This window comes from Schistocerca americana, chromosome 2 (genome assembly GCF_021461395.2).
Source record: "Schistocerca americana isolate TAMUIC-IGC-003095 chromosome 2, iqSchAmer2.1, whole genome shotgun sequence".
Taxonomy (NCBI): domain Eukaryota; kingdom Metazoa; phylum Arthropoda; class Insecta; order Orthoptera; family Acrididae; genus Schistocerca; species Schistocerca americana.
In genome coordinates, this window is record NC_060120.1 from 68,486,714 (window position 1) to 68,511,082 (window position 24,369).

Below are 24,369 nucleotides of genomic sequence, written 5' to 3' on the forward strand. Positions count from 1 at the left end.
AGAGAGGATGACAGACTAAAGGCCGAAATACTAAATGTCTTTTTCCAAAGCTGTTTCACAGAGGAAGACTGCACTGTAGTTCCTTCTCTAGATTGTCGCACAGATGACAAAATGGTAGATATCGAAACAGACGACAGAGGGATAGAGAAACAATTAAAATCGCTCAAAAGAGGAAAGGCCTCTGGACCTGATGGGATACCAGTTCGATTTTACACGGAGTACGCGAAGGAACTTGCCCCCCTTCTTGCAGCGGTGTACCGTAGGTCTCTAGAAGAGCGTAGGGTTCCAAAGGATTGGAACAGGGCACAGGTCATCCCAGTTTTCAAGAAGGGACGTCGAACAGATGTGCAGAACTATAGACCTATATCTCTAACGTCGATGAGTTGTAGAATTTTGGAACACGTATTATGTTTGAGTATAATGACTTCCCTGGAGACTACAAATCTACTCTGTAGGAATCAGCATGGGTTTCGGAAAAGACGATCGTGTGAAACCCAGCTCGCGCTATTCGTCCACGAGACTCAGAGGGCCACAGACACGTGTTCCCAGGTAGATGCCGTGTTTCTTGACTTCCGCAAGGCGTTCGATACAGTTCCCCACAGTCGTTTAATGAACAAAGGAAGAGCACATGGACTATCAGAGCAACTGTGTGACTGGATTGAAGAGTTCCTAGATAATGTCATTCTCAATGGAGAGAAGTCTTCCAAAGTAAGAGTGATTTCAAGTGTGCCGCAGGGGAGTGTCGTAGGAACGTTGCTATTCACAATATACATAAATGACCTTGTGGATGACATCAGAAGTTCACTGAGGCTTTTTTGCGGGCAGGAGGATCTGCAGCGAATTGACACATGGTGCAGGGAATGGTAATTGAATCTCAATGTAGACAAGTGTAATGTGCTGCAAATACATAGAAAGATAGATCCCTTATCATTTAGCTACAAAATAGCAGGTCAGCAACTGGAAGCAGTTAATTCCATAAATTATCTGGGAGTACGCATTAGGAGTGATTTAAAATGGAATGATCATATAATGTTGATCGTCGGTAAGGCAGATGCCAGACTGAGATTCATTGGAAGAATCCTAAGGAAATGCAATCCGAAAACAAAGGAAGTAGGTTACAGCACGCTTGTTCGCCCACTGCTTGAATACTGCTCAGCAGTGTGGGATCAATACCAGATAGTGTTGATAGAAGACATAGAGAAGATCCAACGGAGAGCAGCGCGCTTCGTTACAGGATCATTTAGTAATCACGAAAGCGTTACGGAGATGATAGATAAACTCCAGTGGAAGACTCTGCAGGAGAGACGCTGAGTAGCTCGGTATGGACTTTTGTTGAAGTTTCGAGAACATACCTTCACTGACGAGTCAAGCAGTATATTGCTCCCTCCTACGTGAAGAGACCATGAGGATAACATCAGAGAGATTAGAATCCACACAGAAGCATACCGACGATCCTTCTTTCCACGAACAATACGAGACTGGAATAGAAGGGAGAACCGATAGAGGCACTCAGGATACCCTCCGCCACACACCGTCAGGTGGCTTGCAGAGTATGGATGTAGATGTAGATGAACATCGGCAACTAAGACTGAAATGCCCACATGACCATCAGTACTGGACGATGGAGCAATGGTAATGGCAATGGCAATGGCAGAGAATCGTATCGTCTGATGAATCTCAATACCTTTTCCGTCATACCGATGGGGGACGCGAATCTGTCGTCCTCCAGGGGAACCGCTCGTTGACACCTGTGCTGCGGGACAGAGACAAGCTGGCGACGGATACATTATGCTCTGCGTATCATTCTGATGGGCTTTCATGGGTCCAGTGGAGGTCGTGCAAGCCACAATTACGGCCAAAGAGTATCGTACACTGGTTGCAGACCACCTACATCCCTTCATGACGATCACTTTTCCCGACAGCAGTGGCATTTTTCAGCAAGATAATGCGTCACATTACAAGACCAGGAGTGTGATGGAGTGGTTGGAGGGAAACAGTGGCCCCCAACTCGCCTGATCTGTACTCAATCGAACATAACTGGAATGTGATTGAATCTAGCGTCAGGGTTCATGGCACCCCTCCCCGGAATTTACAGGAATTAGGTGACCTGTGTGTGCATATGCGGTGCCAACTCCCTCCAGCGACCTACCAAGGCCTCATTGCTTCCATGCCAGGATGCATCGCTGCTGTTATCTGTGCCAAATGTTGACATACTGGCTATTAGGTTGTTCAGGCTAAACAGTATGTATATGACGGTTCGAGCTTTAATAGTGGCAACTATTTCTTTATGCTCTTTTTTCTAAAGCTGGACTCCAGTATAGGGGGGGGGGGGGGGGGGGGAAAGAGATTTCCTCTAGCACAGAGATGATTAGCAGATCTATCCTAGTCTTTCCAAACGGGTTGTGTTGGATGCTTAGAGGCCGAGTGATTATTTTATAATGGCAGATGTTTCTAAGAGCCTGTTGGCAATATACTTTTAAAAAGACCGGTAGGAAGCAACATCTTGGAGAAGAGTGGATGAAATTGGCTGCATGTGGTTCCTGAGTCTGGTTGGCCGAAATGCCCAAATGTTAAATAATTTCCTGTTTCCGCTGGAAGCCTGCCAAATTGAGAAGTCATTTTCCAACCATCCCGGGTGCTGTAATTGTGAGTTCTCTGGAGTGATGATTCTATTAGTGATTTCTCTGTCTGGAGACTAAGTCTTTCATGAAGTACAGAAGAGAGAACTACACTACTGGCCATTAAAATTGCTACACCACGAAGTTAACGTGCTACAGACGCCAAATTTAACCGACAGGAAGAAGACACTGTGATACGCAAATGATTAGTTTTTCAGAGCATTCACACAAGGTTGGCGCCGGTGGCGACACCTACAACGTGCTGACGTGAGGAAAGTTTCCAACCGATTTCTCATACACAAACACCAGTTGACCTGCGTTGCCTGGTGAAACGTTGTTGTGATGCCTCGTGTAAGGAGGACAAATGCGTACCATCACGTTTCCGACTTTGATAAAGGTCGGATTGTAGCCTATCGCGATTGCGGTTTATCGTATCGCGACATTGCTGCTCGCGTTGGCCGAGATCCAATGACTGTTAGCAGAATATGGAATCGGTGGGTTCAGAAGGGTAATACGGAACGCCGTGCTGGATCCCAATGGCCTCGTTATCTCTAGTAGTCGAGATGACAGGCATCTTATCCACATGGCTGTAACGGATCGTGCAGCCACGTCTCGATCCCTGAGTCAACAGATGGGGACGTTTGCAAACAACATCCATCTGCATGAACAGTTCGACGACGTTTGCAGCAGCATGGACTATCAGCTCCGAGACCGTGGCTGCGGTTACCCTTGACGCTGCATCTCAGACAGGAGCGCCTGCGATGGTGTACTCAATGACGACCCAGGGTGCATGAATGGCAAAACGTCAATTTTTCGGATGAATCCAGGTTCTGTTTACAACATCATGATGGTCGCATCCGTGTAAGGAGACATCGCGGTGAACGCACACTGGAAGCGTGTATTCGTCGTCGTCATACTGGCGAATCACCCGGCTTGATGGTGTGGGGTGCCATTGGTTACATGTGTCGGTCACCTCTTGTTCGCAATGACAGCACTTTGAACAGTGGACGTTACATTTCAGATATGTTACGACCCGTGGCTCTACCCTTCATTTGATCCCTGCGAAACCCTACATTTCAGCAGGATAATGCACGACCGCATGTTGCAGGTCCTGTACGGGCCTTTCTGGATACAGAAAATGTTCGACTGGTGCCCTGGCGAGCACATTCTCCAGATCTCTCACCAACTGAAAACGTCTGGTCAATGGTGGCTGAGCAACTAGCTCGTCACAATACACCAATCACTACCCTTGATGAACCATGGTATCGCGTTGAAGCTGAATGGGCAGCTGTACCTGTACACGCCATCCAAGCTCTGTTTGACTCAATGCCCAGGCGTATCAAGGCCGTTATTACAGCAAGAAGTGGTTGTTCTGGGTACTGGTTTCTCAGGATCTATGCACCCAAATTGCGTGAAAATGTAATCACATGTCAGTTCCTGTATTATATATTTGTCCAATGAATACCCGGTTATCATCTGCATTTCGTCTTGTTGTAGCAATTTTAGTGGCCAGTAGTATACTTTAAAAAAGTCCTGGTAGGAAGCAACATCTTGGAGAAGAGTGGATGAAATTGCCTGCATGTGGTTCCTGAGTCTCGTTGGCTGAAATGCCTGAACGTTAAATAATTTCCTGGATCCACTGGGAGCTCACGAAATTGAGAAGTCAGTTTCCAGCCGTCCTGGGCGTTGGAATTGTGGGCTCTCTGGAGTGATGATTCGATTAGTGATTTCTCTGTCTGGAGACTAAGTCTTTCATGAAGTACAGAAGAGAGAACTATCAAGGGCGTTTCCATTCGGTGGATGTGGCGTATTCAACTGTTTTACAGTTTTTGTAGGAGAGTATTATACATTCCTGAAAATTGAAATAAGAAAACCGTGAATTCATTGTCCCAGGAAGGGGAAACTTTATTGACACATTCCTGGGGTCAGATACATCACATGATCACACTGACAGAACCACAGGCACATAGACACAGGCAACAGAGCATGCACAATGTCGGCACTAGTACAGTGTATATCCACCTTTCGCAGCAATGCAGGCTGCTCTTCTCCCATGGAGACGATCGTAGAGATGCTGGATGTAGTCCTGTGGAGCGGCTTGCCATGCCATTTCCACCTGGCGCCTCAGTTGGACCAGCGTTCGTGCTGGACGTGCAGACCGCGTGAGACGACGCTTCATCCAGTCCCAAACATGCTCAATGGGGGACAGATCCGGAGATCTTGCTGGCCAGGGTAGTTGACTTACACCTTCTAGAGCACGTTGGGTGGCACGGGATACATGCGGACGTGCATTGTCCTGTTGGAACAGCAAGTTCCCTTGCCGGTCTAGGAATGGTAGAACGATGGGTTCGATGACGGTTTGGATGTACCGTGCACTATTCAGTGTCCCCTCGACGATCACCAGTGGTGTACGGCCAGTGTAGTAGATCGCTCCCCACACCATGATGCCGGGTGTTGGCCCTGTGTGCCTCGGTCGTATGCAGTCCTGATTGTGGCGCTCACCTGCACGGCGCCAAACACGCATACGACCATCATTGGCACCAAGGCAGAAGCGACTCTCATCGCTGAAGACGACACGTCTCCATTCGTCCCTCCATTCACGCCTGTCGCGACACCACTGGAGGCGGGCTGCACGATGTTGGGGGGTGAGCGGAAGACGGCCTAACGGTGTGCGGGACCGTAGCCCAGCTTCATGGAGACGGTTGCGAATGGTCCTCGCCGATACCCCAGGAGCAACAGTGTCCCTAATTTGCTGGGAAGTGGCGGTGCGGTCCCCTACGGCCCTGCGTAGGATCCTACGGTCTTGGCGTGCATCCGTGCATCGCTGCGGTCCGGTCCCAGGTCGACGGGCACGTGCACCTTCCGCCGACCACTGGCGACAACATCGATGTACTGTGGAGACTTCACGCCCCACGTGTTGAGCAATTCGGCGGTACGTCCACCCGGCCTCCCGCATGCCCACTATACGCCCTCGCTCAAAGTCCGTCAACTGCACATACGGTTCACGTCCACGCTGTCGCGGCATGCTACCTGTGTTAAAGACTGCGATGGAGCTCCGTATGCCACGGCAAACTGGCTGACACTGACGGCGGCGGTGCACAAATGCTGCGCAGCTAGCGCCATTCGACGGTCAACACCGCGGTTCCTGGTGTGTCCGCTGTGCCGTGCGTGTGATCATTGCTTGTACAGCCCTCTCGCAGTGTCCGGAGCAAGTATGGTGGGTCTGACACACCGGTGTCAATGTGTTCGTTTTTCCATTTCCAGGAGTGTAGTTTAGAGAGTGTGCATAGAAATGGTAGGCAGAGTCCTCAAACTAGGTTGTGGAGCCAAGTACTTTGGTGCACAGTGATGTGTTAGAGAATGAGGCAGTCTTGTGAAGGCTTAATTAAAGCTAATAAATTGCATTTCTTTTAAACTTTATTCTCGTTTCTCTGTGAAGATTACTGTTGGGAGTTTCTAGCAGCCAATTAGAGGTAATGGATGCAATTTTAGAAGCTTATGCATTCCAGTCCAGTTGTTGAATCTTGTAAGCTTCCAGAGAGTAGTTAGATATTTTCAAGGCTTTTTTGGTTATAGTGACAAGTATAAAGGCTGTCTGACTGGTCAAAGCTACGCTGGCGACACTTTTATAGATGCCTTAGCGCAGAGAAATAATTATAGTTCGCAAAAAACGCTTCTGACCAAATCCGCAAAGCTGTAGGTCGTTTAATTCTACTCACATGGCGCTCATAGCTAACAGGTCGTGACTTCTGGTGATGGCTGCAAATGGGACTTTGCACAAAGCAGCAGAGGCTTTGAGGATGCTACAACATTTATACCCATGCATAAGCATGCTGCATCTCCATGTCCTTCACAGTGATCATTCAATACCTGACCTGTTCACGCCTCTTATATTCCTGACTAAGTCTGCCAACAACACCAAACATGAACAACGCTAATGCACTCTGGTGGCCGTGCCATCCGGCACAGAGAATTGCAACTCTAATCATTTACATAGCCACCAATCATGTATATGTGTATGAAGTTACCGGAACATCAAACCTTGTGTCCTTGGTGCTTCGCTTTTTTGTCATGCACATTAATTCAAAAACCATTTTCCTGTTCGTTTTATGAACTTGGTGACTGGTTATCCTTTAGCTAGTTTATCGTTGGTCCTCAGATAGCTGAGTGGCCACCATTTATATCCTTCCACTGATGGGATCTCCTAAATAGTACTAGGTATCGAATATGGACCATTATATGGCACATCTATATTGTCGTACCTGTTTCTTCTTACGGACGTTCTACATCAACGTAAATACTCCACAAATTACAGTCCACTCCAGAATGTACCACATATAAGTTTTTTGTCTTCCATTTTTATTCCTTTTTCAAATGTGGCAACATGGAAATAATGTTACCAGTTTGTTCTCACACATTCTATAGCCTCTCTCAGCTCCACACACTTCTAGCAGATTATGGCCACGCCATGTAGAAAAATATCAGTCCAGTGTTTCGGATTATTTTATGAGCATTCTTAACTCGAGTGCGGTAAAACCAAAATGAAAGGCATAATTTTTCGATGTAGTCTACACTAGAAGAATTTATGGAAACTGAGTCACACTGTCAAAGTCTACGAACACACTTTTATTACCTTGCTCTTATGCATCTTAAACAAGACATACAGACTTTCAGAGGGTGATGGAGAAGTGTAGATGTATGGATTCAAGACAGGGGATCCTGGTCTGGAAACCGAAAGTTATAAGTGAAAGCCATTCTGACATTTCTGACCACGGAACATGTACTGGTAGTGTTGTTACTGTGACTGTAGGGTAGGCAACTTCCAGAGGTGGTAATATGAACCAAACAAGAAAATGTCCAGTAAATATTAAGTTGCAAATTGATATCTCAAGAACTATGGGAGCTTGTTCAGGAGAAGAGACATGTTTCACAGTAATGAAGATGAATAAGTGCTAATAGCTTTTCAGGCATGCGCTTTAGAGGCCTTATTTCCAGGATATTTGGATATTTTTTGTTGCTTTGCTTCGTACTAACTCAAAAAAAAGGGAAAACAAAGAGCTTGCAGTAGAAGAGATGGGTTCACTGTATTGAAGATAAACAGGTGCTCACAGCTTTTAAGATATACATTTTAGAGTCCATGTTTTTTTCTTCTCCTGATCAGTACTACTGCCTCTGAATGGTGCCTTTCCTACAATTTTAGCAACAACAGTTCCGGCACATGGATTTCACTGTCAGAGGTGTCATAACGATTTTCGCTTACAACGTTCGGAAAGTGGTTTGAAGAGAGAAAGAACGTGCTATAGTCTGTGAACGTTTCTGTCCAGCTGTGCTGTACCTCCAGCTGCCCACTGAAATTGAAAGAACTGACAGCTACATATATCTGTTTCGGTTACCGTTCTCTGACGTAACTTCTTCCTCTATCTAGAGAACTACCCGCTTTACGCCATGCTATATGCATTTTAATACGAGTGCATTACATTATTCTGAAGCGATTTTTGTATTCTGACAGCAGTGACATCACTGGACATCTGCCATTAATTTAGCTGATAATATGAGGTTGAGGTTTTCACATCAGTTGATTTTATTCAGAGTGTTTGCAAGTTTTTGTTGTAAAGTGACAGATTATTTAGTAGATCCTCACAAATAGTGGTTTCATTTTACAATAGAAGCCCATTCGTCAAGATGAAGATATGAAATCATATGATCCACTTTCCCACATTTTATGGATGAAAGAGTAATTTAAGAGGCACCTAATTATTGTGGCAATAATGCCAATGCTAACTACTGTTGAAGTAGTGGAATGGAATGACAGCACGGAGTAGCATAACACATTCTTAATGTGTAATATGACATACAGGCAATGTAAGTTTTATTTGCTCTGTTACAATGATGGATACATACGTAGTTATTATCAAGATAATTTAATGGCGTAGAATAGAACACATGTTTTTACATGTTTGTTTCTGTAGCAGTTAACAAATTACCTTCAGACATACGTTCGTATTTGTGACATAATCAACATGACATCTTGCGCATGTCGTAAAAGTTTACAAATGGTTCTTCAAACCATTTTATTCGGCCTAATTTATATCATATCACAAAATGTATGACTAATATTTAATAACTGTGGCAAGCTATTTATGGTGTACTCAAAAATTATCCTTTTTTCTCCTGTTTACGAACATTATCTTGCATTTACCCCTGTTAAAGGTGGTTGGCGTTTATTTATTAATACTAATGGACGTTTTCAATTTTTGAACGAAAATGAACACATTTGTCACAATGTTTCGTGTAAATAATATTAACTGTACAGCCACAAATATGTTTCCTGAGCAGGGATGAAGCCCAAACCGAGTCAAAATGTTGATAAAGAAATGTTTCCGCACATCTGTACTGTGTTATAAATGTTTGTGCACAGCTAAACTGTGTTTCAGTTAAAATACCTTTACAGAAACTTGAATTTATTGTAGCAGCAGAAGAACTTTCAAGTTGTGGGGTTTTATCTTGAGGTCCATGTCTGTTGGGGTCAAATACTTACAACCATTATAGTACCTAGTATATAGATTTTGTAATGATATTTTGAAGCTAACTGTGTCACCATATAGCTTGGTTATTAAAACCACTACTCCATAGCTATTTTGCATCTGGGATGTGACATATCAATTAATATGTACTTTGGTGTGTTGAATCCGAATCTACCTTTCGAAATGTTTTAACATGTAAGATTGTTCAGTTTTTAAAGGTTCTTTTATTGCTATTCTTTTCTTTAGATGCACAATTTTTTAATTTGTCTTAGATCAAGAGGTACTCACTTCGATAAATAATGCAGCAAGGTGCACAACATAACCCACAGGAATGGTGACTATTTACTGACTTCAGTAAAGCAACTTGAAAGCAGTTCTCCTCCATAATGACAATTCATTCCCGCTGTGCCTTTTGCTTATGCAGTGAAAGAAACTTACGACATCTTCGTTCTACTTCTAGAGGCAATCACTTATAAAGACCATGAATAGCAACTTTGCTGCGATTTAAGAGCTGTTGCTCTCTTTACATTTTTACATGGTGGGCTCATGGTACACTGTAGTATTTTGTTCCAGTTGGACAGCCATGACACCAAGGACCACTACACACTCAAGGAAGTCATTACCGGAAAGGAAAATGTGAGGAACAGTCCTTTGGGTTAGCTTGCTAAAATCATTTTGTCTCTTCTTCATCTCAAGCTGGGCTTTATAGGGAACTCTATAAAAGCTATGGATAGAACAGGCCAGACCTTCAATCATTTGAAAGAAAAGTTTCCTAAATTAAATAAAGCCAAATTTGGACCACAACTAAGGAAACTGATGAAAGACGCATCATTTGATAACAAACTCCTAAAAATCGAGGCAAATGCGTGGTCTTCTTTCAGAGAAATTATGAGAGGATTTTTGAACAACAGAAGAAATGGACCTATGACAACGCCATCTTGTGGGCCAGCCATAGTGCCATCTGGTTTCCCCCTTCAAGCTAGACAAGTTTCGTTCTTTGTAGTTTTTTCGTTTGACGCTTATTTCGTGAGATATTTGGCCCGGTCACGATCAATGGACCACAGGGTGTTACAGAAAGGTACGGCCAAACTTTCAGGAAACATTCCTCACACACAAAGAAAGAAAATATGTTATGTGGACATGTGTCCGGAAACGCTTACTTTCCATGTTACAGCTCATTTTATTACTTCTCTTCAAATCACATTAATCATGGAATGGAAACACACAGCAACAGAACGTACCAGCGTGAATTCAAACACTTTGTTACAGGAAATGTTCAAAATGTCCTCCGTTAGCGAGGATACATGCATCCACCCTCCGTCGCACGGAATGCCTGATGCGGTGATGCAGCCCTGGAGAATGGCGTATTGTTTCACAGCCGTCCACAATATGAGCACGAAGAGTCTCTACATTTGGTACCGGGGTTGCGTAGACAAGAGCTTTCAAATGCCCCCATAAATGAAAATCAAGAGGGTTGAGGTCAGGAGAGCGTGGAGGCCATGGAATTGGTCCACCTCTACCAATCCATTGGTCACCGAATCTGTTGTTGAGAAGCGTACAAACACTTTGACTGAAATGTGCACGAGCTCCATCATGCATGAACCACATGTTGTGTCGTACTTGTAAAGGCACATGTTCTAGCAGCACAGGTAGAGTATCCCATGTGAAATCATGATAACGTGCTCCATTGAGCGTAGGTGGAAGGACATGGGACCCAATCAAGACATCACCAACAATGCCTGCCCAAACGTTCACAGAAAATCTGTGTTGATGACGTGATTGTACAACTGTGTGCGGATTCTCGTCAGCCCACACATGTTGATTGTGAAAATTTACAATTTGGTCATGTTGGAAGCCTCATCCGTAAAGAGAACATTTGCACTGAAATGAGGATTGACACATTATTGGATGAACCGTTCGCAGAAGTGTACCTGTGGAGGCCAATCCGCTGCTGATGTTGCCTGCACACGCTGTACATGGTACGGAAACAACTGGTTCTCCTGTAGCACTCTCCATACAGTGACGTGGTCAACGTTACCTTGTAGAGCAGCAACTTCTCTGATGCTGACATTAGGGTTATCGTCAACTGCACGAAGAATTGCCTCGTCCATTGCAGGTGTCCTCGTCGTTCTAGGTCTTCCCCAGTCGCGAGTCATAGGCTGGAATGTTCCGTGCTCCCTAAGACGCCAATCAATTGCTTCGAACGTCTTCCTGTCGGGACACCTTCGTTCTGGAAGTCTGTCTCGATACAAACGTACCGCGCCCCGGTATTGCCCCGTGCTAATCCATACATCAAATGGGCATCTGACAACTCCGCATTTGTAAACATTGCACTGACTGCAAAACCACGTTCGTGATGAACACTAACCTGTTGATGCTACTTACTGATGTGCTTGATGCTAGTACTGTAGAGCAATGAGTCGCATGGCAACACAAGCACCGAAGTCAACATTACCTTCCTTCAATTGGGCTAACTGGCGGTGAATCGAGGAAGTACAGTACATACTGACGAAACTAAAATGAGCTCTGTCATGGAAATTAAGCGTTCCAGGACAGATGTCCACATAACATCTTTTCTTTATTTGTGTGTGAGGAATGTTTCCTGAAAGTTTTGCCATACCTTTTTGTAACACCCTGTATGTAGAGAGTAAACAGTTGTTACTTCATAGGAAATTTTAGTTTCGTATGCCTGAACAGATACGGTAATAATCTAATGAGCGTACGGCACTGGTGGCCGGGAGACCCCTCGCGGGGCGGACCGGACGCCGCTCCACAAGCTCTTTAACGCCACTACGGCGACTTGCGAGTGAATGAGAATGAAATGATGATGAAAGACACACAACACCCAGTCATCTCGAGGCAGAGAGAATCCCTGACCCCGCCGGGAATCGAACCCGGGATCCCGTGAGCGGGAAGCGAGAACGCTACCGCAATACCACGAGCCACGGACAACAGATATGGTGACTGAGGATTGGTGGCGTTACCACTCCCTTCCCTCGGCGTTGCAGAGGTCACAGAAGGTTCGGGGCAGTTCTTCTTACCTGCACGGTGAGCGCCTCGAGGGAGCGCATGTGGAGGAGCGAGTCGGCGGGCAGGGAGCGCAGCGCGGGCTCGACGAGGAAGAGCTCGAGCAGCGAGTCCTCGAGCCCGCCGAGCCAGGTGGGCGCGACGCGCTCCAGCCCGTTGTCGCGCAGCATGAGGCGCAGCACGCGCAGCGGCGCGAAGGCGCGGCCGGGCAGCGCGGGCAGCGCGTTGCCCTCCAGCACCAGCTCGTCGACCGCGCGCGACCGCAGCTGCCGCGCCGCCGCCTGCAGCGCGCGCACCACGCCCGACACGTCGCTGTGGCTGCACCTGCGGCCAGCCAGGCGGGGCGCTCATCAGTGGCGTACATTTACACTACTGGCCATTAAAAATGCTACACCAAGCAGAAATGCAGATGATAAATGAGTATTCATTGGACAAATATATTATACTAGAACTGACATGTGATTACATTTTCACCCAATTTGGGTGCATAGATCCTGGGAAATCAGTACCCAGAACAACCACCTCTGGCCGTAATAATGGCCTTGATATGCCTTGGCATTGAGTCAAACAGAGCTTGGATGGCGTGTACAGGTACAGCTGCCCATGCAGCTTCAACATGATACCACAGTTCATCAAGAGCACTGACTGGCGTATTGCAACGAGCCTTCTGCTCGGCCACCATTGACCAGACGTTTTCAATTGGTGAGAGATCTGGAGAATGAGCTGGCCAGGGCAGCAGTCGAACATTTTCTGTATCCAGAAAGGCCCGTACAGGGCCTGCAACATGCGTTCGTGCATTATCCTGCGGAAATGTAGGGTTTCACAGTGATCGAATCAAGGGTTGAGCCACGGGTTGTAACACATCTGAAATGTAATGTCCACTGTTCAAAGTGCCGTCAATGCGAACAAGAGGTGACCGAGATGTGTAACCAATCGCACCCCATACCATCACGCCGGGTAATACACCAGTATGCCGATGACTGATACATGCTTCCAATGTGCGTTCACTGTGATGTCACCAAACACGCATGCGACCATCATGATGCTGTAAACATAACCTGGATTCATCCGACAAAATGAAGATTTGCCATTCGTGCACCCAGGTTTGTCGTTGAGTACACCATCGCGGGTCCTCCTGTCTGTGATGCAGCGTCGAGGGTAACCGCAGCCGTGGTCTCCGAGCTGATAGTCCATGCTGCTGCAAACGTCGTCGAACTGTTCATGCACATGGCTATTGTCTTGCAAACGTCCTCATCTTTTGATTCAGGGATCGAGACGTGGCTGCACGATCCGTTACAGCCATGCGGATAAGATGCCTGTCATCTCGACTGCTAGTGATACGAGGCTGTTGGGATCCAGCTTGGCATTCCGTATCACCCTCCTGAACCCACCGATTCCATATGCTGCTAACAGTCATCGGATCTTGAGCAACGCTAGCAGTAATGTCGCGACACAGTAAACCCCCGATAGGCTACAATCCGACCTTTATCAAAGTCGGAAATATGATAGTACGCATTTCTCTTCCTTACACAAGGCATCACAACAACGTTTCACCAGGCAACGCCTGTCAACTGCTGTTTGTGTATGAGAAATTGGTTGAAAACTTCCCTTATGTCAGCACGTCGTAGGTGTCACCATCGGCGCCAACCTTGTGTGAATGGTCTGAAAAGCTAATCATTTGCATATCACTGCATCTTCTTCCTGTCGGTTAAATTTCGCGTCTGTAGCACGTTATTATCGTGATGTAGCAATTTTAATGGCTAGTAGTGTATTATGAACACTCTACGCTCCAGAAATCTCAGCAAGCTCTCTGTCTCAGTCCCAACCATTTCACTTCATAGTGAAGATGATTCCTACATACTTGAGGCGGCAGTACCTCTGACTTTCGTGTAGAGTACCTCGGTTCAATTACTAGTACTGCCAGGGACGCTTACTCAGTGGAAGGACTGCAAAGGGGTCCAGTTAGCCTCCTGATGCTGAGGAGCTGGTGGAAGGCCGACAACTGCTGGCAGAGCATTGTGTTGATCCCATGCCCGTCAATACCACATCAGAATGACGCCATATGACAGAGGATCAAACAGTGGCCCATTTACATTGTGTAGTCAGTTGGGTCTGATCTTGGAGTTTTTATTTTACTGTTAGTTTTAGTGAAGATAATTCCATAAACCAAACAGTAATTAGATGTCGAAGATACAATAACACATAACTGACTCTCTGTGTTAATTTGCAGCATAAAACCGAAAGTGCAGGCTTCCACAGCACACTGATATTACGTGTTGCATCTCTCTCTCTGTTACAAAACAGTTCTTGAGTCAAAGTTTCACATGGCAGTCTCCTCATGATGAAAGAAATTATTGCTCACTTGATAAAAATGGAGATTTTTTTAACTGATTGACAGCTGTCAGCCACTGTACCAGTCGTCGATTCTCTCCAGGTCCTCCTGCATTTCGGTACAGTCTTCCAGCATTACGTCCTCCAAATAAATGGCAGCACTGTCTGCAAACAGTGTTATGGAGTTTTTAACGCTACAGTTACACGTTATTTAATTTTTTTGCAGTTACACTAAATTTACACCGTTTTTAGCTTATTTCACTGAAACAGTACTCTTTGCTTCATTTTCATCGAAAGTAACTCAGAATTGGTCATTTGTGTGCTAACAGCATGTATGCCAACTAACCGAAATCCTGAAAATCGGAAACGTCAGTTGCATAATATTGTTCTTTCAGCAACGACTTATGCGATTCGTACAGAACTACGAGGGCGCTGTGGAGTATTCCCGCTTCAACCCTTTAGTTTCACGAAGTTCCAGTAGGTGGCGGCGCTATAAATAGCCTTCAAAATTGTGTCTGTGACGAAGGTGCGTTCCAAGCGGAGAGCTATAACGGAGTTCTTTTTTGGCGGAATATTGGGACATCACAGATATTGATAGACCCTTGTAGAATGGTTCCAGAGACCTGGCAGTGAAGAAAAGCACGGTAAGTAGTTGGGAGAGGTGTTTGTCATCATGGCAATAAGGTGGCGCAAACCTGTCCAAGCTCCTGTGCACTGGCTAGCCGCACACAGTTGTGACTTCTACAATGTTGGAATGTGCATACACTCGAAGGATTACAATCATTCCGCTGCACAACTGAACGTTCCTGTTGGTAGTGCTGACTGCTGATACACTTGTCTGGCAGTTGGGGTACTCAAAAGTGTGTGCCTACTGGGCTCTTCGCTGCCTAACAGAAGACCATAAAGAGCAATGATGGACCATCTCTGCGGTACTGCTTGTGCATTACGAGGCTCACTGTGACAACTTTTTTCAAACATTGTCACAGGCGATCAGACGTGGGTTGATCACTTTGACTGGTAAAAAACGGCAATCCATGGAATGGCATCACACCACCTCTCCTCCAGAGATCACCCTCAGCAGGTAAAGTCATGGACTCCGAAGCGATTATTCTGTTCGATGTCCGCCCTCATCAGCTCTGAAGTCTGTTGTGCTCCCCTCAGGCAAACGAAGAAATGACTTCAGTGTGTTTGTCACCACAAACATGCGAATGAACTCCGCCTTCTCCATGACAGTGCAAGGCCTCACAAAAGTTTGCACATCTGAGAGGAGCTCACAAAACTACACTGGCTTCCCAGGGGGCTAACAACTCATTTATGAGTTAGTGCTTGATTACCACAGGGCCCCAGCCCTAGCAGCACTACTACCCTTTGTGTGCAGCAAGACTATGCTTCCACTATACCTTTACCCCTTTGCCTTTCCATTGGATGCTCTTACCGATGTAGATTCCACTTAGACCTGGTATATGATTTAGGACCCTTGTTTTCCATATCGCTTTTGGTACTTTCTACAGCTTTCCATTAATAAATACATGGTCCCCATTGTTGAGTTGATCTGCCATTACTTTTCCAATTTTCTCCCAGTATGGTGTCTGTTCCACCTTTGTACCTTTCCATCTTAGCAACCTCCCTTTCCAATAAGGTAGTATACCCAAAACCAGCACGGTACCCATTCTGCTGTTAGGGCAGTCGTCAAATACCTGCATGGTTGTAGCCCCTGCCCACGCAGGGATTGCGCTGTTGGTACCTGAGCTAAAACTTCCTTATGTGTGACGGGGTGTATGTGCCCATCATGGCTGGGCCACAGGAACTCCGAGCAACAGATTACTGGCCAGGTAGCCATTACTGAGGCCGGATAGCGCCCACGTGGAGAGCTCCCATTCGGAGTGGGTGGCACCATAGTGGATGACTCACGTATGAAGTGGATGAAGCTTTCTGCCGCTGGTGGTCACATGGCCGCAGCGATCTATTTAGGAGAAAAGAAATCGTTCAACGCAGATAGATAGGATCCCAAAACGTTTCGTTCCCTGGTTATGTCCTGGGAGGAACATCTGACTGACTGAGAAGCAGAAACATACTCCCCCCAATACCTGCCTTGTATCAGGACAAATGGGGATTCTGTTTTGACCACAAAACCTTTATTCCTCCTAGAGACTGTAGAGGACAAGTTCAGGTATGTTTCAGCCATATCCAAAATAAAGAGTAGGTCACTTTTGATGAAAACAGCAGACCCTGCCTAGTCACAGATGCTGCTTGCTTGTAACAAGCTGGGTAGCATTCCAGTGACTATCACTCCCCATAATAGTCTCAACATGGTTCAAGGCATCATTTTCCATCATAACTTCCTCTTGCAGTCTAACGATTAGTGAAAGGCAGCTACTGGGGCACACTTGTATCTGACACCAGAATAAGATACGAATATTAGTAAATTAAAATGAAACTAGTATACTATAAACTATGAATGTGTCTGATAGGCTCGATAATGCGGATCGCTGACTGTGCGTGACTGCAGAGCCGAAGATACTGCTTTGTTGGAATAAGAAAGCGCTGGGCGCAAAGTTGTAGGTAACTGTGTGTGAGGGAAAGGCGATGTAGTAGGCAGTTTTTGGGGTGCGCTGTGTGAAGCCACCAAGAGTTAGACTAATGTAGGTATGCAAATATTGTTGATCGTGGAAGCAGAAGTCTTCAGGCAAATAAGGTAAAGATGTTCAATAATTATGATTTCTGTTTTTTGCCAGCGTGTTAGTATAGATGAGTTGGCTAACAATTTGTATTGTTGAGTAACCCCAGAATGTACGTAAACTGTTTTGAGAAAAAGACTAGTTAGCCATCTCATTTTTGTAATGCTTTTAAGATTTGTTAACAGGGCTATGTGTAATTTAATGATTTGCCTTTATGTAGGATTAATGAAGTTAGATAATGCTTGCTGTTTCAATCTCATTGTTTGTGAATCAGTTGTGAGTAATGTAACTTCGACTGTCTGATGTCAAACTCAACTTGCAATATAATTTTGCTAAAAAAAACTGAGTGTTAGTAATTCACCATAATCAGTACCGCCTCCCAGTCTGGGTCATATACTCGTATTTTTTAAAGAAGTTGGATTTTCTTAAGTGTACTCGTTTATCAGACAAATGAATTTTATGTGCATTTCAACTATTATGGCCAGCATTGCACAATACTGAGCCTGTAGCTAGCATATTTTTTATGAGAGACCAGAAAATATCGCGTTCCACCACTGCTGCTCTAGAGGTAAGATAATTTAATTTTTTTTATGTGCACAGTGACCAAAGTTATGAATTTTGAACAGGGCCAGATAATTCAGTGCCTAAGGGGCTGCATGTATTTGGCAGTGACTGTATTTCGTTATTGGTATTGGGAGTTGCATTCCACAATAGATTCGTGTAAAGTTTTGCTAACAATAACACAGAGTAAGCACACCACTTGCAGTTACAACACGCAACACGACAATTCGAGATCTGTATCCATTCCACAAATCAGACTTCATTCAATGTAATTACTTAAATCATTTTTAGAGAACGTTACATAAGCTTCACATCACCTTGGAGTGATGGGGTGTGCACTTTGTCTGTCATGTCCATAGGACCAAAGGACAGTAAGGTTGCTACTGGGATCTTTATCTTGGTCTCCGGGTCTATGGGGTGTTCCAAATGTATCAAATTCTGGCACGTATCTTCACACTGCGATGCCAGACCAGTCTGTAGGGACCGTGGACGAACGCTACACGCGAATGTTCCTTGTGCTCCCTCCGCCTCCCCCCCCCCCCCCCCCCCCTCCTGTCTGTGTCAACTGTGGAGAGTACCATTCTCCCTATTCACCAGATTGCACTGCCTTTCACAGAGAGAAAAAATGCAAGAACATAAGCCTCTGGACAGAATGACATACCAAGAGGCCAAGAAAAGTATGAGCATCTGTATCCTGCACACATGACAATGTATGCTACAGCTATGATGATATTGCCCTCTCTTCAAGCAGTACTGTCGCCTATTTGGGCTCCTACAGGGAGCCCTCAGGGACATATAACTATGCCTGCCCACCTGACAGTTGGGGCTCCCTTTCTGCTGCTTCCCCACACCCACTTGGGGGTAATGGTTCTCTGCCCACCTGGGATGCCTATACCCATCCAACAGCCAGAGTTACATCACCCTCGTCTGGCTTCTCACGCCACGAAAGAGTCCCTCAGGACACTCCTCTCCGAGGTTTCTGTTGGTCAGGAATCGGATACCAGGGCTTCACGATCTCAATCAGTTGCTGAAATTAATTCAGAGAATCCCTCCCAGTCATTCAAACCCATTAAAGAAAAGAAAGATAAAAAGAAGTCTTCCAAGACGAAGGAATTCCTGGTGGCCCCCACGCCACCAAATCCTACATGCTCTGCTTTTGTGGCCATGCCAGCGATCCTGGTGATCCCTGAGGCTCCAGATAGCACAACATAACGTCTCTGAGATCCTCTCAACTAGTGGCACCAGGTCACCCAGGAACATAGCCTGCCTCCTTGGTCACTTCACTCACTAACAGTATACTGACAGCACGATTCTCCAGTGGAATTGTAGTGGTTTTTTCCACTACCTGGCTGAATTACAACATCTCTTAAGCTCCTCCTCTACTTTCTGCATTTCTCTTCAGGAAACTTGGTTTCCAGCAACATGAACCCCTGCCCTTCGTGGCTACTGGAGATATTTGAAGAACCATGCAGATTACGACAGAGTGCCATGTGAAGTTTACACATATGTTCTGAACTCTGTACATAGTGAACTTGTGCCCTTTGATACAACGTTTGAGGCTGTGGCTGTCTGGGTAGGCGCATTTCAGGATTTTACCATCTGAAAGATGGAGTGCATCTGAACTTAATGCCTTAATTGGTTTCTCAGCTCCCCCCACCTTTCCTAATCTTGGGCGACTACAATGCCCATAAACCTTTTTGCATTATGGGCCATGGTAAAGACAATGAAAACTTACAGGCAGATCTCGACCTCTGTCTCTTAAATAATGATGCCTCTATTCACTTCAGTATGGCCCATCTGCAACCCTGGTCTTCTCCTGTCCATTCACTGGAGGATCCACAATGACATGTGTTATAGCGACAATTCCAGTCTTCCTGTTCCACCTTCAGCATCACTCCACTGGGCACCTGCCTAGATGGGCTCCCCACAATACTGACTGGGATTCTTTCAACTCCACTGTCGTTCTGAGCTCCCTGCTAAATGGTAGTACTGATGAGGCCATCAAGAATGTAATAGTAGCCATTCTATCGGCAGCCGACTTAGCGACCCCCTGTTATTTGGGATCCACTTTGTCAGACGGTAGTACCTTAGTGGGCGTCACAAATCGCCGAGCCCATTTGGGAATGTAGGAGGGCTCTCCAACTCAATAAACGGCATCCATTTATCGAGCACTTCATTACCTTTAAATGGCTCCATGCCCAGGTCTGCCACTTATAAAACGATGGAAGCAAGAATGCTGGGAATGGTACATTTCAACTATTGGGTCACGTACAACTCCTTCGCTGGTCTGGATGAAGATCAGACGCCTTTGTGGACACCAGTCCTCTGCAAGTGTACTTGGTATTTCATTGAACAGTGCTGTTTTCACTGACTCATATGCAATAGTCGCCAATTTGCCTTGAATTATGCTCGGGCCTTTGCATTTGAGAACTATCAATCTGCCTTCATGCCTTGAAACAGCGGATGGAGTGATTGCAATTATCTTTCACTACACAGCACCTGGAAACCTATAGTGCTCCATTCACTGAGTGGGGATTCTTCAGTGCCCTAGCCCTTTGCCCTTATACAGCCCAGGGCCAGAGAGCATCCGCAACCAAATGCTCAAACATTTATCAGTGGATTGTCAGCATCATCGCCTTACCATCTTCAACTGTATCTGCAGCAAGGGTGATTGTGTTGACCACAAAATGTTGCTTCAGAAGTTGGACCTTATGGAATATGGGGAGTAGCTCGCAACTGGTTCACTTCTTACTTTAACAACAGACAGAAATAGGTCCTTATTCACAGTGTTGAGAACGGGTGTGATGTTTGGTCTGAGTGGGGTATGGTCAAATGGGGGGAGGGGCGATGCCCCAGGGATCAGTGCTGGGGCCACTCCTGTTCCTTATTTATATAAATGATATGCCATCTAGTATTACAGGTAATTCTAAAATATTTCTGTTTGCTGACGACACTAGCTTGGTAGTAAAGGATGTTGTGTGCAACATTGGCTCGGTTTCAAATAGTACAGTTCATGACCTAAGTTCATGACTTGTAGAAAATAAACTAACGCTAAATCACAGTAAGACTCAGTTTTTACAGTTTCTGACACACAATTCAACAAAACCTAACGTTTTAATTTCATAGGATGGGAATATGATTAGTGAAACTGAAAAGTTCAAATTTCTAGGTGTTCAGATAGATAATAAACTGTCGTGGAAAGCCCACATTCAGGATCTTGTTCAAAACCTTAATGTTGTCATTTTTACTATTCCAATGGTATCTGAAGCAAGTGATCGTCTGACACGAAAATTAATCTACTTTGCTTATTTTCATTCGCTTATGTTATATGGTATTATGTTTTAGGGTAGCTTTTCCCATTCTCAAAGGATATTTTTGCCTCAGAAACGGGCAGTTCCGTCGATAAGTGGTCTATGTTCGTGAGCCTCTTGTCGACCCCTGTTCACTAGTCTGGGTATTCTGACATTGGTCTCTCAACATACATATTCTTTACTGTTGTTTCTTATTAACAATATCAGCTTATTCTCAAGAGTTAGCAGCTTTCACTCAGTTATTACTAAGCAGAAATCCAGTCTGCATTTGGATCACACTCCCTTAACGCTTTTGCAGAAAGGTGTACAGTATATTGCTGCATCCGTTCTCAATAAGCTGCCACAAGAATCCAAAAATCTTAGCAATAATCCACACGCTTTAAAATCGAAACTGAAGAGTTTCCTCATGGGTCACACCTTCTATTCTGTCGAGGAGTTGCTACAAAATTAAGCTGATGCCTGTGTCATATTGTTGATTGCGTTCACTTAAACTAATTGTTTGGCTTTTTTGGATTCACAAACATTTTATTTTATCGGTTATTACTTTTATGTTGTAATGTCATTTACTGACACGTTCCAGACCTTGGATATTTTCTCGTCAGTTTGGTTCTAAGGAACTAGACGCGTAAATAAATAAAGAAATAAAAACAACCGCTTTCAGAAAAAAGTGTTGCATTATCTTTTGCGGAGGCAACAATAGAAGCCATTGAGGAAGTGATAATGATATAATTCATTTTTGCACATGTTTAAAATATCTTTTGCTGTGAGCTTGCTGACGTGAGGTAACAAACTGAATATTCAAGAAAGTTCAAATCAATCTTAAGAACATATGTTATTAAGGGCTAATTCTGCAAAGTATCTGGTTACCCACGTTTGAGGGTCAAATTCAATGGTAACAACATTGCAAGGAACCACACTGTTACTTGAGAAACACCGATATACTTTCGTGAAATTAAGTAAGAGGTATAGATTCTGGTAGCCAATTCTTTCCGTTAACTTACGTATTGACTCTTAGCTAATGTCACATTAGTTTCTATCGTACATCATGTGTAAATACCTAAATGTCCTGTAATTAACTCGAGAGCTACTAATCACGAAATATCTCTCGTTCAACTAACCACCTGTAATTGCCTCGTATAAGAAATGTTTCGGAACAGCCTTAAAGCCCCTTGCTAGACTAATTCTCGATTATATCGAAAATGACTGCCTCTATCCTTCATTGTTTATGCAGCTTCGCTCCAGGGAAATAAATGTCAAGGAACCATTAAAATAATAGTTCCAATACGGAGAGTAAAACTGTTATACAGACAAGCAATCGAAAGACAGGTAGACTCTTAACCTTGTCGAAAACAAGAACATTCCTGATAACGATGGGAAACCGTTCCTCTCTCACTTCTGGTTTCCTATTCCATCATTTCGAATTTCCAAATTACAAAAAATGCTTCTGTATGATGTTTAAAAATGAATTTTATCTGACCGTCTAGTGTTCCGCGGAACATATTGGAGGGATTGAATATGAAATGTATTTTTTTGCAGAAAAGATGACACTGTTTAAATTTGATAAAAGATTTAGAAAAGTCTGACATTAGAATAGCAGAATTTTTGTTATACCTGAGGGTTTGTCACATTAATGTTCAACAAAGTGTTCACAGATGGACACTCGTTGAATATGAGTTGCTGCATGAAGATTTCATTAAATCCCTCTTTGGAGACCATCAGAAAGTTGTCTCCGACGTTAGATGGGAAATGGAAATGCGCGTTTGGCGTCATCGGCCGGGAGGCCCCTTACGGGGCAGGTCCGACCGCCTTGGTGCAGGTCTTATTACATTCGACGCCTTATTGGGCGACCTACGCGATGATGAAGACAACACAACACCCAGTCCCTGAGTGGAGAAAATTCCCGACCCAGCCTCGAATCGAACTCGAGCCCCTTAGGACAGCAGTCCGTCACGCTGACCTTTCAGCTATCGGGGCGGACTCCGACGTTAGATAAAAAACAGAGAATATCTACGCAACACCATAGATGCCTATGAAATCAGAAGTTGCCTCTTACGGCATATGTTTCAATACAAAGCTAATTGTAAAAATAGTGGCAACCCTTTGTTCTGATATGCAGAATATATTCAAGGACGTAACGCTGACTGTTCGCGAGCTGTCGTTTGTTTCTGCAAGAATGGAAGTTAACGTGCAATCACTAGGCACCTTACGACTTGTCTGTAATTGGATCTGGGCAGAAGCGGACTATCGAGTCAGAAGTCTGTAGACAACCATTGGCCCCATTCCAAGTATAGTAGCGACATTACTAACTGCGAATATGACCTCCTTGAGCACTATAGTAGGGCTCATACTTCTTGTGGAAGAGCCCAAAATCTTTCACAAATAGAAAGAAAAGAGAAAAGTGGTACCTAATGATGACGGCGTGGTCATTGGAGACTGGAAACAAACTCTCATTGTGGAAGGAAACTCGTCATGCCCGTTTCAAAGGGACCATCCCAGTTTTTTACACTATCTGGTCAAAAGTATCGGGACAACTATTAGAGGACATTGAAGTGGAATGTGTGCATTCTTCACCATTATGATTGCTTGAACTCTGATGTGTGGTGTGGACACATTCAGTGAGGTGTATGAATGTATGTAGAGGAAAGGTAGCCCGTTCTTCCTCACGATCCAAAACCAGAGAAGATAGTGATGTAAGACGCTGTGGTCTGGTAGGAAGTTGATACTCAATCTCATCCCAAAGGAGATCCATTGCGTTCAGGTTGGGACTCTGGGCAGGACAGGCCAGTCCATTTGCGGAACGTTACTGTCCCACAAGTCACTGCCAGACAGATGACAGTATTGTTATGTACATAGTTCCACGTAGTCAGCGCATACACAACTTTCCCACTAGAGCGCGCCACACTAAGCACAACAGCGCAGGCGCAGCATTTGTCCGTCTCCGCACTACGAGATGGCGCTGTCTTAGAGACGGACCAAATTCTGCTTCCGCCGATCCGCGTATTAATATGTAACACAGGCAATGAGATTGCTGCTAACGTAGAACCTTTTCTCCTCGTGGATCACACTCGCACAGTGATACCTGAATGCTCGAGGTATTATAACGAGTGTACAGACCCCCGATTAGTCAGTCTGCATTATTCTGCATGAGTCTGCATTAGTCTGTACCAGTCTGCATTTGTCTGTACCAGTCTATAGTCAAGTTTCAGTCTGCACCTAATAAGATTACCATATTCCTGTACATAGCCATGAAGATAAATGAATAGACACTTTGTCAAGTATCAGAGATATGTGAGAATAGGATTAACGTACCAAGACCAAA

The 24,369-nt window shown here is 44.8% G+C and overlaps 1 protein-coding gene across 1 annotated transcript in view; it reads right to left on the minus strand.

The window, feature by feature from the left end:
- LOC124593781 (protein artichoke) overlaps positions 1-24,369 on the minus strand; it is a 185,569-nt gene that overhangs the window by 108,420 nt on the left and 52,780 nt on the right. Inside the window, exon 3 of the mRNA XM_047132130.1 lies at positions 12,184-12,493. Coding sequence (XP_046988086.1) covers positions 12,184-12,493 — 310 coding nt within the window. The remainder of the gene's footprint in view (positions 1-12,183; positions 12,494-24,369) is intronic.